Raw genomic sequence first — 14,892 nt, forward strand, 5'->3', positions numbered from 1 at the left:
CGGCTACCACCACTGACTGCTCTGACCAGGATCACAACAGAGGGTGCCGGACAGAGCTGGAGAAAAATGTAGAGCAAAATTCTAACTCAGAAAAAAAAAAAACAGACTTACTGGCCTGACAGAGACTGGAGAAACCCCGAGAGTATGGCCGCCGGACACCCTTTTAGCCCAGTAATGAAGTCACTCCAGAGGTTCACCCTTCAGGCAAAGATTAGACAGCCCCATAAAACATACAAGACTAAATGGGGCACAACAGTCCAGGGAAAAGGACTAGAAGGCAGGAGGATACAGGAGAGCTGGTAATAGGGAACCCAAGGTTGAGAAGGGACAGTGTTGACATGTCGTGGGGTTGTTAACCATTGTCATAAAACAATATGTGTACTAACTGTTTAATGAGAAACTGTTTGTTCTGTAAACCTTCATCTACAGTACAATTTAAAAAAATAGTATAATTAAAAAAAGAAAATAACTCAAATGCATCATAGACTAAATGTAAAATGTAAACTCATAAAATTTCTAGAAGAAAATCTATATGATCTTGGGTTTGGAGATGAGTTTTTAGAATAATACTAAAAGCTAAAAACTTGATAAACTGGACATTATAAAAATTAAAAACTTTTTCTATATGAAAGACACTTATGAGAATGAAAGTTTGTTCTGAAAATCAGAAAGCCACAGACTGGAAGAAAGTGTTTGCAAATCAAATTCTGAAATTTTGTCAAGAAGATATAAATGACTCTTAAAATCCAACACTAGAAAAACAGTCTCCAAAAATGGGCAGGGGGTGGACAAAAATATAAACAGATACTTTATTGAAGTATGCTGATAGCAAATAAACAGGTGGAAAGATGGTCAGCATCATTAGTCATTAGGGAAATACATTAAAATCAGAATGGGAAACTATTATACACTCATTAGAATGGAAAAAACAAGCAACCAAAAAAATAGCAAATGATGTTGAACGTGAGGATCATAAAGAATTCTCATTCATTGCTGGTGGGAATGCAAAATGTTACACCAGTTTAGAGAACATTTTGGCAGTTTCTTATAAAGTTAAACATACAATTACCCAACTATACCACTTTAAGTTATTTACATGAGTGAATTTAAAACTTACGTTCACACAAAAATCTGTACACAAATGTTTATAGTAGTTCTATTCATAATTGTCAAAAACTTTAAACAACCAAGATGTTCTGCAGCTGATGAATGGATAAACAAAATGTGGTACATCCAGACAATGGAATATTACTCAGTAATTAAAAGGAACAAATGACTGATTCATGCAACAATATGTATGTATCTCAAATGTATTTTGCTAAGCAAAAGAAACCAGACTCAAAAGGATATGTATTGTATGATTCCACTTACATGACTTTATGAAAAGGCTAATCCATAAGGATGTAAAACAGAGGATGTCAGGGTTGGGATGGGGGAGTGATTGACTACAAAGGATCCACACAAGGGAAATTTTAGGGTGATAGAACTTTTCTGCATGGTACTCTGTGGTGGATGCATGACTCTATGAAATTGTCAAAATCTACAGAACTGCACACAGAAAGGGTGACTTTTTCTCTATATCAATTAAAAAAATAAAACAGTATGTAGGGGAAACCCAAAATGGAAAGCATATTGTGACAAATGAATCTCACTATTACAAATGTATGACATAACTCACTGAAAAGGATGGGGAAGAAAGGAGCTGACCAAATTTACTTTGGAAAATGGTGTTTTGAGTGAATATTGTAAGGCTCAAGACAGAACTACACATAAATGCTGTATTCTGGTTGAGAAATTTTTTTTCCCCATGGGTGTATGTGTATAGCAATTCTGAAACTACTTGACTTGTATACTAGGGTTAAATAAATAAAAATTATAGGTAAGGAGAACCAGGTTTCTCACTGTCAGAGATAAAAGTTAAAAACAGATGGATACTTGTGGTGATACAGTAGAGTCATATGTATCAGTATGTGTGTGTGTGTATATATATGTACATACAGATAGATACAGCAATAAATATATATGTGTGTATACATGACTTAGTATACACACATATAGTTCCTTGCTCTACAGCTGAGAAGACCTAGAACCAATGACACCACAGTAGCAACTAACACACCCAGCACCCAGATCTTGATTTCTAAATATAATTACCTAATAAAAGGAACATCTTGTTGTGCCAGAAAGCAAGGAAATGCTCAAAAAATCAAAAGGATGGAGATTCTATTAACGGTGATGGAAATGGATAGTGGTGATGGTTGCACAACATGATGAGTGTAGTTAATGTCACTGAATTGTACATGTAAAAAATGTTGATATCGCAAAAAGAAAAAAAAAGGATAGGGAGATGTCAACCAGCTTCCAATGGCCAAGCCTGAAACAAGTTGAGTAAAACCAATGTCTTAGTTATCTAATGTTGCTATAACAGAAATACCACAAGTGGATGGCTTTAACAAAGAAAAATTTATTCCCTCACAGTCTAGGAGGCTAGAAGTCTGAATTCAGGGTGCCTGCTCCAGGGGAAGGCTTTCTCTCTCTGTTGGCTCTGGGGGAAGGTCCTTGGCATCAATCTTCCCCAGTCGAGGAGCTTTCTCAGGGCAGGGACCCCGGGTACAAAGGACGCACTATTCTCCTGGCTCTTGTTTCTTGGTGGTATGAGGTCCCCCTGTCTCTCTGCTCACGTCTTTCTTTTATTATCTCAAAAGAGATTGACTGAAGATACAACCTAATCTTATAGATTGTGTCCTGACTCATTAACATAACTGCCACTAATCCTGCCTCATTAACATCATAGAGGTAGGATTTACAACACATAGGAAAATCACATCAGATAACAAAATGGTGGACAATCACATAACACTGTCAAGTTGACCCACATTTTGGGGGGACACAACTCAATCCATAACATTCCACCCTTTGGTCCTCAAAAATTCATTTCCTTGCCACATGTAAAACACGTTCACCCCATCATATCATTGCAAAAGTCTTAAATCAACTCCAAGTTCAGAATCAAAAAATTCCTATTCATCTGTGAAATCTAGAATACAAATTATCTGCTTCCAAAGTACAATGGTGGAACAGGCACAACCTAGACATTTTCATTACAAATGGGAGAAATTGAAGGGAAAGAAGGGATAACAGGGACCAAGCAAATCAGCAAAACACATTACATTAACTCTCAAGGCTTGAAAATAATCCTGTACTCTGAGACCATTTAGGCAATGGCCCTTCCCTCTAGACTCTTGGTGTTGGTCACGCTCTCCAGATTCTAAGTGAAGGCCCCTTGGCCCTGGGCTTCAGCTCCGCCTTCCAGACCCACTGGGACAACAACTCTGCTCCCTCAGCTTTAGGCAGCCCCATCCTTCTAGTCCATTTGAGTGGCGACTCCACTCTCTGAGACCCCAGAGGCCGCGGCCCTATCCTTTGAGACTGAGGCAGCTCTCCTTCCGTGCTCCTTGTCTCTTCAGCTTCTGCTTCCTGGTTCCTTGGCCTCTGGGCCTCTCCACTCGCGTCTGCCCTGATGGGGCAAGTGTTCCAAAGTGCTTCAGCTCCACCGATAAGTGCCTGGAGGCAACCCACTTTGCCAGTAACCTTCACAGGAAGGCACTCAGCTCTCTTGCTTTGTGGGTCGGCGAGCTTAGCTCCACTGATAAGTGCTCAGAGGCATCCCACTCTTCCAAGAAGCCTCTTGTGCAAAGGCACTCAGCTCCCTCGCTCCGTTGGTCAGCTCCAGTGTCCTCTCGTGCTGGTCTCCTGGTTCTGCTGCTGCTTCTCACTGTCTGCGCCATCTCCAGTGTAACAGCTCTCTTCATTTCCTTCTGAGTCCTCAACAGAATTGTCTTTGATGTCCATAATTCCACCAACGGTCTCTTCAGGGCAATCCAGGCTTTTACTATTAGGCACTTTAAAACTCTTCCAGCCTCTATCCATTCACAGTTTCAAAACAGTTTCCACATTTTAGGTATCTGTTAGAGTAGCACCCCACTCTCTGGGTACCAAATTCTGTCTTAGTTATCTAGTGCTGCTATAACAGAAATACCACAAGTGAATGGCTTTAACAAAGAGAAATTTATTCTCTCATGGTCTAGGAGGCTAGAAGTCCGAATTCAGGGTACCAGCTCCAGGGGAAGTCTTTCTCCAGTTGGCTCTGGAGAAAGGTCCTTGTCATCAATCTCTCCCTATTGAGGAGCTTCTTAGCGCAGGGATCCCACGTCCAAAGGATGCACTATTCTCCTGGCTCTTGTTTCTTGATGGTAGGAGTTCCCCCATCTCTTTGCTCGCTTCTCTCTTTTATACCTCAAAAGAGATTAACTCAAGATACTACCTAATCTTGTAGATTGTGTCCTGACTCATTAACATAACTGCCTCTAATCTTGCCTCATTAACATTATAGAGGTAGGATTTACAACACATAGGAAAATCGTATCAGATGAAAAAATGGTGGACAATCACACAACACCGGGAATTGTGGCCTAGCCAAGGTGACATACATTTTGGGGGGACACAATTTAATCCATAACAACCAAATAATGTCAGCATTGGATTATAGCCCAAAGAATAAAATGTCCATGAGTCATACTGATTGTTATGGATTGAATTGTGTCCCTCAAATATGTGTTGAAATCCTGACCCCTGTACCTGTAAAGATGACCCTGTTTGGAAGTAGGGGTTTTCTTTTGTTATGCTAATGAGGTCATACCAGAGTAGGGTGGATCCTAGAGCTAATCACTTCTGAGTTATAAACAGACAGAATAAACAGAGCTACACAGGGGAAAAAGGAAGACATGCATCTACAAGCCCAGGAATGCCAAGGATTGCTGCTGGTAGCTAGCAGAAGCTGAAATAATCAAGGAGGGACTTCCCCCTAGAGCTACGCCCTGAATTCAGACTTTTAGCCTCTTGAACTGTGAGAAAATAAACTTCTGTTCTTTAAAGCCATCCATTTATGGTATTTCTACTAAGGCAGCAATAGATAACTAAGACACTGATATAAATAAATACTTGTATTAATAAATAAATGAGGAGAAGTGGCAAATCTTCCTAACTGAATAATTTGAAATATTAAACATAGAAGGAATCAGGGATATTTAAAAAATCACCATTAGAACACTGACATAATAATTGCTGTGGACAAAATCCAAGGATATTTGTATAGTCTCAAATTTTACCCCACTACCTATTGCTATAGAGTCTATTCCAACTCATAGCAACCATATAGGACAAGAAGAACTGCCCCATAGGGTTTCCAAGGCAGCCGAGCTCTTAACCACTATGCCAGCAGGGCTCCAGTCTCAAATTATCTCAATTTATCTTCCCCCAAATGCTTATTAATTACTGTGGTTGTTTTTGAACATATATTCACAAATTCTTTGATACTCCTCCCTCCAGAAGAAGTGTGCCAAGTTTGCTTACACTCCGAACGGGCAAATCATTTCAAATGGAGGCTGCAAGTGTCTAGACTATGTAGCCAAAGCCATTGGATCTAGAGCAGATTTTGCTGTGCTGGGAGCGATGTTTTCGAGCCATACAAAGCGTGCTGGAGAAACTGATGGAGAGGAATGGTCAGAAGCTCAAGCCTTTCTTGGGATGAGCTCTGAAACAGCAATGAAGAAATATGCAAGAGGAGTCTTTAGAGTCTTTAGCTTATAGAATATGCACAAGACTATGGAAGTGACTTATAAAGGGAACATAGAAAACACTATTCTGGATAGCCTAGTCTTGTATAAGAGCTTTCTGGATGCTTCTGAATGGTAAAATGCTGCCTCTTTTCTCTTCCCCTCACATCACCTAGAAAACTTGGGGCTTTGGAGCTATCCCTAGTGCCCTCTTGGTGCATAAAAATAGGGCATTGATTGGCTCAGAGGTACGGGGTGTTTACTGCCCAGAAATCATATCCTCATTCTTAAAATTAATGTGTGCCTGTTTTTCTTTAAAAAGAAAATAGTTTTTACTTTAATATAATGCTATTATCTTTTAAAAGTTGACTTATACTTAAAATCTGTTGTGATTAACTTAATTTCAAAGGTAGCTGGGAATTATAACACATCGATGGAGGGAAACTGCCCAGGAACAAAGATGAAGATGAAGGCCTGTACTATCTAGCCTTTTGCCAGGTGTGCACTGGTAAACTGGCTGACCTCTCTCTTGTGCAAACTTGGGAAAACAGAATTTGGTTATGAGATCACCAGCATATAAAAATAGAGCAAATGTAACATGATTTTTATGGAGCTATTGGCAGAGGCAGGAGCTCTGGTGGCACAGTGGTTAAGCACTCAACTGCTAACCTAAAGGTCACCCACCAGCCTCTCTGAGAGAGAAAGATGGGAAAATTTGCTCACAAGGAAACTGTACACGGATCAAGAGGCAGTCCTTCAAACAGAACAAAGGGATACTGAGTGGTTTAAAATCAGGAAAAATGTGCGTCAGGGTTGTATCCTTTCACCATACTTATTCAGTCTGAATGCTGGGCAAATAATAGGAGAAGTTGGACTATATGAAGAACACAGCATCAGGATTGAAAGAAGACTCACTAACAACCTCTGATATGCAGATGACACAACTGTGCTTGCCTTGAAGACAACTTGAAGTACTTACTGATGAAGATCAAAGACTACAGCCTTCAGTATGGATTACACCTCAACATAAAGAAAAGAAAAATCCTCACAACTGGACCAATAAGCAACATCTTGACAAATGGACAAAATATTGAAGCTGTCAAACCAAAAAACAAACAAACAAACAAACCCAAACTGCCCCCATAGGGTTTCCAAAGAGCTGCTGGTGGATCCAAACTGCTGACGTTTTGTTTAGCAGCCGTAGCACTTAACCACTATGCCACTAGGACTCTCTTTTTACTTGGATCTACAATCAACGTCCACGGAAGCTGCAGTCAAGAAATCAAGCGACATATTGCTTCGGGCAAATCTGCTGCAGAAGACCTCTTTAACATGTTAAAAAGCAAATACGTCACTTCGTTGACTAAGGTGAGCTTGACCCAAGCCACCGTATTTTCAATCGCCTAATATGCATGAGAAAGCTGGACAATTAAAAAGGAAGATTGAAGAAGAACTGATGCATTTGAACTGTGGTATTGAAGAATATTAAATATACCATGGACTGCCAGAAGAACAAACAAATCTGTCTTGGAAGAAGTACAGCCAGAAAGCTCCTTAGAAGCGAGGATGGTGAGACTTCATCTCACTTAACTTTGGACACATCATTAGGAGGGACCAATCCCAGGGGAAAGACATCATGCTTGGTAAGGCAGAGGGTCAGCGAAAAAGAGGGAGACCCTCAATGAAATGGATTGACACAGAGGCTGCAACAATGGGCTCAAACACAGCAACAATTGTGAGGATGGCGCAGGACCAGGCAGTGTTTCGTTCTGTTATACATAGGGTCACTATGAGTCGGAACCAACCTGACAGCACCTACCAACAACAACGACATATTTATGTTAAAAACTCTCCCTCAGACCATGGTCTCGGGGAACATCTAGCTCAATTGGCATAACATAGTTTATAAAGAAATTGTTCTACATTCTACTTTGGTGAGTAGTGTGTGTGGTCTTAAAAGCTTGTGAGTGGCCATCTAAGATACTCCACTGTTCTCACCCCATCTGGAGCAAAGGAGAATGAAGAAAACCAAAGACACAAGGGACAGATTAGTCCAAATGACTAATGGACCACAAGTACTACAGCCTCCACCAGACTGAGTCCAGCACAACTAGATGGTGCCTGGCTACCACCACCGACTGCTCTGACAGGGTCACAGTAGAGGGTCCAGGACAGAGCTGGAGAAAAAGGTAGAGCAAAATTCTAACTCACACACACACAAAAAGACCAGACTTACTGGTCTGACAGAGACTGGAGAAACCCCAAGAGTATGGCCCCCGGACAACCTTTTAGTTCAGTACTGAAGTCACTCCTAAGGTTCACCCTTCAGCCAAAGATTAGACAGGCCCATAAAACAAAACGAGACTAAATGGGCACACCAGCCCAGGGGCAAGACGAGAAGGTATGAGGGGACAGGAAAGCTGGTTAATAGGAACCCAAGGTCGAGAAGGGGAGAGTATTGACGTGTCATGTAGTTGGCAACTGATGTCACAAAACAATACATGTACTAGTTATTTAATGAGAAGCTAGTTTGTTCTGTAAGCCTTCATCTAAAGTACAATTTTTTAAAAAGGGGGGAAAAAAGCTAGAAATAGAAATACCATATGATCCAGCAATCCCACTTTTAGGAATATATCCTAGAGAAATAAGAGCCATCACAGGAATAGACATATGCACACCCATATTCATTGCTGCACTATTCACAATAGCAAAAAGATGGAAACAACCTAAGTGCCCAGCAACAGAAGGATAAACAAACTATGGTACATACACACAATGGAATAGTATGCAGCAATAAAGAACAATAGGAAAAAAAACTCTCCCTCAAATAATAGAAAATTTATTCCTCAGCTGTGAGATAAATTCTTCATGCCTGAATATAAATTATAAAACATTAGGCCAGCAAATATATTTATTTTTTTCCAACCCTTCCTTCTCCCTGGTGGGCTCTATTTTGGCATAGGCATCCTGCTATGAAGACTCTAGACAAGAGACCCCCCTCTGCCTCCTTCCCCTGACTCTCCAAATGGCTCTAGTGGCCAGATTACCATTTCAGGCACCACCACACCTCCAAGTACTAGTGGATTCTGGGTTGCAGGGGTACCAGTTTCCTCTTTAATACGTGTATTTTTTTACAACGATATTCTCTCTGCTTTACAATCACAAGAATTATGCATATTGATAGTTCCTTTTTTTTAATGGAACAGAGTGAATGGTACCAGAGCGCCATGAGTTAAATGAAAATTCCACCTGCTAAGCCTTACACCCAATGGTGAGATAGAGAAAATTTTCTCCTTTCTGTGTGTTTCATGCGTGTATGAGAACTATTTTCCGACAAACATCTTCCTTTGAGTTCAAAAAAAGTCCACTTTGTGGAAAACAGGTTTTGCTGTGGATTTATCTGATTAACAAGGCACTGGATCCCACAGAGGATCTGAGGGAATGAGCTCTGTCTGAAGCCATCCAGCAGTTATCAATGAAAAGCTCAGACATCTAACACTTGATAACTTGACTTCAGCCAGAAAGAGATAAAGTAGTGGATTACTTTTATAAAACTACTAAGAAGAGAAAATCAAGCCTCTTTCCACTAATTAACTTGGGAGTCAATTTTTAAAGGTGATATTTTAATATGTATACATATATTTATTCTAATACATCAATATGTTGTGAATACTGTCATTCCATTCGTAGCCGTTAGAAAATTCTTCCAAAGTGTTATAAATTGACGTAATTAATTTGTCCTCCATCCAGAGTGTTAAATATTGGTTATGAAGTATAGCTTTCTAAATATTTAAGTGTACTGATTGTTTAAAACATAGAATAAAACTAAAAAAACTATTCAAGAGGATTCGTAAAAAAAAAAAATTCCTCATTCTCACTCCTAGTTTCCTTTCCAGATCCTCCCAACCTCACCTCTCACCCATTTAAATGCTGGTTGCGACTCCAGCGGAAACGGTGAAGGTAGGATCTTGGGGGAGGGGAGATGGGGTATTGGGAGGAGACGAAAGAAATGATTCCCCAGAGAAGAAAGAAAAATGGTACTTTAACTCCCAAGAGGCTGTTTCTCCTGGGTAATCCGAGAAAGGCGAATAGAAATTCCAGGGAAAAGATACCAGTTTTATTGTCTCTGAAAGGCAAACGCGAAAAAGATTGACAGTATCAAGTGGAGAGAATGCAGGGGGCGGGCTGCGGTGCTAATGGGAGGGTAGCTGAAGACTCGAGCTCACTGATGACGCAACCCTCACGTGACCAGGAGTCGACGTGTGCAGAAGTCCTTATAGTCCAGGGCCTGTTTCCCCGTAGCAGCTTCGTATTGCTGGAGAAGGAGAAAAGTGCCCCGGATCCCTTCAGGTTATTTGAAGGTGGGTGCTGCCTGGGGGACCCTGGAGTCGGAGGCAGAGAGCAGAAACCTATCCGGGCCGGCATTGCTTTCCCTACACTAGTGTTCCGCCAAACTCCCATTTTGTGTAGGAAATTTGGGGCTGTTTTGGGTGGGTGTAGAAGGGAGGGGGAGGGTAATCAATTGAGGTTTCGGCGAGAGACGCAGAAACAGTTTGGAAATAACTTGCCTCTCCCACTCCCTGCTTGTAGAGAAACGGTGGACACGGGGGCAGGGGTTGCTTTAAGAGAAGGAAATGAGGGGGACGAGGACGCAGGAAACTTTAGACGAACCAGGCCCAGAATCGTGAAAGGGGCCCGTGATCCAGGTAGCCTGTTCACCAAGCACTCCTGTTCGTCTGCAGGAATCTTGGTCTTTTGGGCGCGGCACAAATCGAGGTGAGGGAAGAGGGAGGAAAATCCCCTGGATCCCTGCAGGTCAGTGTAAGAGTGCAATTGCCTCACATCCCCTGGGGTGGGGGTGGGAGTGTGGATGACACCAAAACACATCCTGGGGTCGCCACAGCTTCTCCCCATCCGGATTAAGCGCCTGAGGCCTGTGCAGAGCCTGCAGCGGAAATGGGGCGGGAAAGGGGGGGAGGACAGAAGAGACGTGGAAGGGGGAGGGGAGGCCAGAGACTGGACCAGCAGTCTCTGGGAAGTGGCTGGAGGTTGGGGTGGCCTGGGAAAGCCCGAAAGGGCGGGAGTGGTGGAGACCCGAGGCAAGGGAGGGATTAGTTTCTTCCGCGCTGCTCCCTTTCCTGTGCTAGGAGAGGCCTGTAGCAGGGCCTGCTGGGAAAATGGTGGGCTGGAGCAGGAGGAGAAAAGATGGAGCTGGAAGCAAGAAGGGGAGGGAAGAGAGGTGGTGGAAGGGGTGGAGTTAGAGGAGTTACAAGCATGAGAATCTAGCCTTGTCTAGTTGGAAAACTTTGACAATTAGGGATCTGAATCAGTAATGGCCAGTCGCTGTGGGGACCCATATCCTGGCTGCTGGTCAGTTTGGCAGTTGTTGTGTTTCCTTGTTTTCTAGGATTAATTTATTCAAAAAGGAAATAATAGGAAAATACTCAACATGCAAAAATCTTGCGAAGAAAATGAAGGCAAGCCACAGAATATGCCAAAGGCCGAGGAAGACCACCCTTCAGAAGATGTACCACAGGAGGCAGACGGAAATCCTCAACCTTCCCGAGAAGGTGTAAGCCAGGAAGCACAAGAAAACTTTAGGGGAGGGCTGGCTCAACCTGGCCAGAGATTTAAAGAGGACGCTCCTGTTAGGCATTTGGACCCTGAAGAAATGATAAGAGGAGTAGATGAGTTGGAAAGGCTTAGGGAAGAGATAAGAAGAGTAAGAAACAAGTTTGTGATGATGCATTGGAAGCAAAGACATTCTCGAAGCCGGCCTTATCCCGTATGCTTTAGGCCTTGAATTCTTCTTTGTCTGATATTAAGATCTGGCCCCTGCTTTCTTTTTGTTAGCATTTTCTGATGTATCTTTGATCTTCATTTTACTTTTAATAATCTGGTGGTATTTTGTTTTAGGTAGTTCCTTGTTACCAGCATCTCATTGGATTTTGTATTTTAACACATTTTCCAGGTCTGTTTTTCAATTGGGAAGTTCCACACATATGCATGGAAAGATGCTCATTCCATATTGTAAAGTAAAACATAACACGTTACAAAACAGTATATTTAGTATCTGCTCACATATGTAGGATAAAATCCCACGTTGTGTGTGTGTGTGTGTATATGTGTGTGTGTACATACATATATCAAAAACTAAACTGTGCTTATTTCTGTGTGGTGTGAGTTTTTGTTTTTCTGCTTTTTGCTTATATGTATTTTTTAATGAACACATTACTTGTGTCATACAAAAAAATTAAAGATTTTTTTTTATAAGTAAGATTCAATCAAATAATTTGCAACCAGCTTATAAGGGCAATGGGGGCACTTAATCTCTTAATGAATGAGCTATTAAAAAATAAATGTAAATGTCAAATTATCTCTGGATCTCTTAGCCAGAGGAATAAAACTGGCAGTTATTACAGCTACTCTCGTTTAAGACTCAGTCTTTTCACGGGGTAAATAGTTGCCTCACAGGGCTGCTGTGGGGAAGACGAGTTAGTAACTCTTGAGCTGTGTTTGGTGGACTCTTGTGTGTACAGGACTCCAGCCCACTATAGTACCATCAGTGATTTGAGGGAGGGCCCTGGCATGACTCTACCTGTGCTCAGGTACAAGTCCAGTAGGCTGGGAGGTGGGGGCTTCCATACCATTTTTCTGCCATTGAGCTCTACCCCTGCCTTCTCCCCTGGGTCTTGCCATGCCTGCTGGCGGGGCTGCCTCTTCTGCTGGGTCCTTTACTCTCTGCTGGCCTCCACCACTGCCGATGGCAAAACTCCACTGGGTTCTCTGGAGTCCCCAGTGCTTCAAATTCCCACCTTGCCTTCTAAAGCCTCTATCACGACAGGTGGGTGCTACTCCAAGGTTTCTTGGGCCTTGATGTCTTATGGTTCTTGGCAGAACAGCCCTCTCTGTTTTCAATCACAGGACTTCCCCTCCATAGGATGCAGATGTGATTAATCCATTTGAGAGTTGAGCGGGGTTCAAGTTTGAGTGACAGCATGCTGTAGCCAGAGGTGCTGCCATAGGTCTAAGGTTCTGACTGCCTTCTCTTGTGAGATGATGTCTCACAAGATTATCTCTCCCTGAAGGCTCTCATGTGACTTTTACATAAATTGTACAAGGTGATGCAGAGAACCGATCGAAGAGAACAGCCCCTTCACCCCATCCCATCCCCACCTGAAATGTGAAAAAAAAAAAAAAAAAAACTTGCCAAGGCACGAAGTACATTATAAATTTACTTGACGTAGAATGGCTATTAACGTAAATGTTAGGGATTATGTTTCCCCAGTAGAATGAACAAAAACTACCTGTTTCCTTCTGATCTCCTCACATACTTGTGTATAGCTGAAACATGGTGTTTTCATATTTAATTGATTTTTTGATTGATTGTTACTAAGCAGCCAGAGGTTATGTGCAAATTCTGTTACTGACTGAATAATCATCTGTGAGTCTTTTCATTTCTCTAGAGTTATGATAGGCAATTGAATGGATTGTACCCCAAATGTTTTATCAAAGTATTTTAAAGAATCACCTGCATCAGAATCACCTGGGGAACATGTTCAAAATGCTGATTTCTAGGCCCTACCTAAGACCCACTGACTCACACTCCCTGGAAGTGAGCTGGATAAGCAGCATAGTTAACAAGCTCCAGTTAATTATGATACACACTGAAGGATGAAGACCACTGGTATATACAATATGCCTTCCATCATTATAAATATGAACCATAAAATAATTAGAAGAAAATACTGGTGAATGTTTATTGTAATTCAGGAAGTCGAAGGCCTATACGAGCATTTCTTTAAGTATGAACTTTTAACGGAAAAGACTGACAGATTTATACATAAATTTAAAAAGTTCCTTTTAACAAAGAAACACAAGTTAAAAAGCCGAGGGAATGTAATATAAAATGCAGTTTTCTAACCAAATACCATGTAGAGCCATGAAATCTCTCCTTCCAATATGAAGTAAAACATCAGAGAGAAACTCAACGTTCTCTTTATGGAATCAGCTGACAAAAAAAAAAAAAGAAAAAGAAAAAAAGAAACAGTGAGCCAGCCCTCTGCCCTTGACTTTGTTTTCTGTTTATATTATTTTCATTCTCTGATGTGTCTCTTCATGTTTCCAGACCATTCTTCAAGGTTGTGGCAGCCTGATAGATGCTCTTGGGGCTGGAATTCCAGCTAGAGTGAGATAAGGTTCCAGAGGTCATTGTGCCCTTATACAAAACAGGGTAAAACCAACCCCCTGGTGCTCAGAGACCCTGGTGGTGCAGTGGTTAAGCACTCGGCTGCTAACCAAAAGGTCGGCAGTTCGAATCCACCAGCCGCTCCCTGGACACCATATGGAACAGTTTCACTCTGTCCTGTGGGGTGGCTATGAGTCGGAATCTATTCAATGGCAATGGATTTTGGTGCTCAGAGGGGTGGGGCTCAGACAGGATGTGGACAAGCTCCTCCAAGTTACATGCCTTTCCAGGGTGGGTCTGACCTTGGTGTTTCTGCTCCAGCCTGCAGCAGGCACCAGGCCCACCTAGGCTGATGGCTGGGCTGTCCTGAACAGACATACCTGGAGGAGGACTGTCCCTGCTGCAGTTAGGAGCACTTTGCCTTTCCCTCCTTTTCCCTTCCTCTTTTCGGGAACTTTAGGGGAGGAGATGAAACTCCAAAGCTTCCTAACTGGAAACATTGGTTGTGATAGTCTTACCAAGCAGTTGTCTGAACTAGGTCTGACCAGATTACTTGGGGTTGAAGCAGAAGGGACTGTCCCTTCTCTCAGAGTCCAGGGAAGCAGCCCCTAGAACAATTGGCATGGGGATGGGGTTGGGACAATGACTTCCCTACCCTTCACCCACTGTCTTAGTTATCTAGTGCTGCTATAACAGAAATACCACAAGTGGATGGCTTTAACAAAGAGAAATTTATTCTCTCATAGTCTAGGAGGCTAGAAGTCCAAATTCAGGGTGCCAGCTCCTAGGGGAAGGCTTTCTCTCTCTGTCAGCTCTAGGGGAAGGCCCTTGTCGTCAATCTTCCCTTGGACTAGGAGCTTTGCAGCGCAGGGACCTCGGGTCCAAAGGACGCACTATTCTCCAAGCTTCTTGTTTCTTGGTGGTATGAGGTCCCCTTGTCTCTCTGCTCACTTCTCTCTTTTATACCTCAAAATAGATTGGCTCAAGACACAATCCAATCTTGTAGATTGAGTCCTGCCTCATTAACATAACTGCCACTAATCCCATCGCATTAACATCATAGAGACAGGATTTAAAACACATAGGAAA

The 14,892-nt window shown here is 42.2% G+C and overlaps 1 protein-coding gene across 2 annotated transcripts; it reads left to right on the forward strand.

The window, feature by feature from the left end:
* The first annotated feature begins 9,845 nt into the window (after nt 1-9,845).
* TCEAL8 (transcription elongation factor A like 8) lies at nt 9,846-12,045 on the forward strand. Of its 2 annotated transcripts, XM_023742881.1 has the most exons (3): nt 9,863-9,976; nt 10,358-10,430; nt 11,023-12,045. In XM_023742881.1, exon 3 carries the CDS (start codon nt 11,065-11,067, stop codon nt 11,416-11,418), a length of 354 nt encoding a protein of 117 aa, XP_023598649.1. In that variant the 5' UTR covers nt 9,863-9,976; nt 10,358-10,430; nt 11,023-11,064; the 3' UTR covers nt 11,419-12,045. The 2 variants fall into 2 exon arrangements, with proteins under 2 accessions (XP_023598648.1, XP_023598649.1); XM_023742880.1 differs by lacking the exon at nt 10,358-10,430 and having other exon boundaries at nt 9,846-9,976.
* The last annotated feature ends 2,847 nt before the right edge of the window (nt 12,046-14,892 follow it).

Source organism: Trichechus manatus, unplaced genomic scaffold (assembly GCF_000243295.1).
Source record: "Trichechus manatus latirostris isolate Lorelei unplaced genomic scaffold, TriManLat1.0 scaffold00221, whole genome shotgun sequence".
NCBI lineage: Eukaryota > Metazoa > Chordata > Mammalia > Sirenia > Trichechidae > Trichechus > Trichechus manatus.

What these genes read in the sequence shown, in the direction of transcription:
- TCEAL8 (XM_023742880.1), top strand. Translation starts at nt 11,065, where the DNA reads ATGCAAAAATCTTGCGAAGAAAATGAAGGCAAGCCACAGAATATGCCA.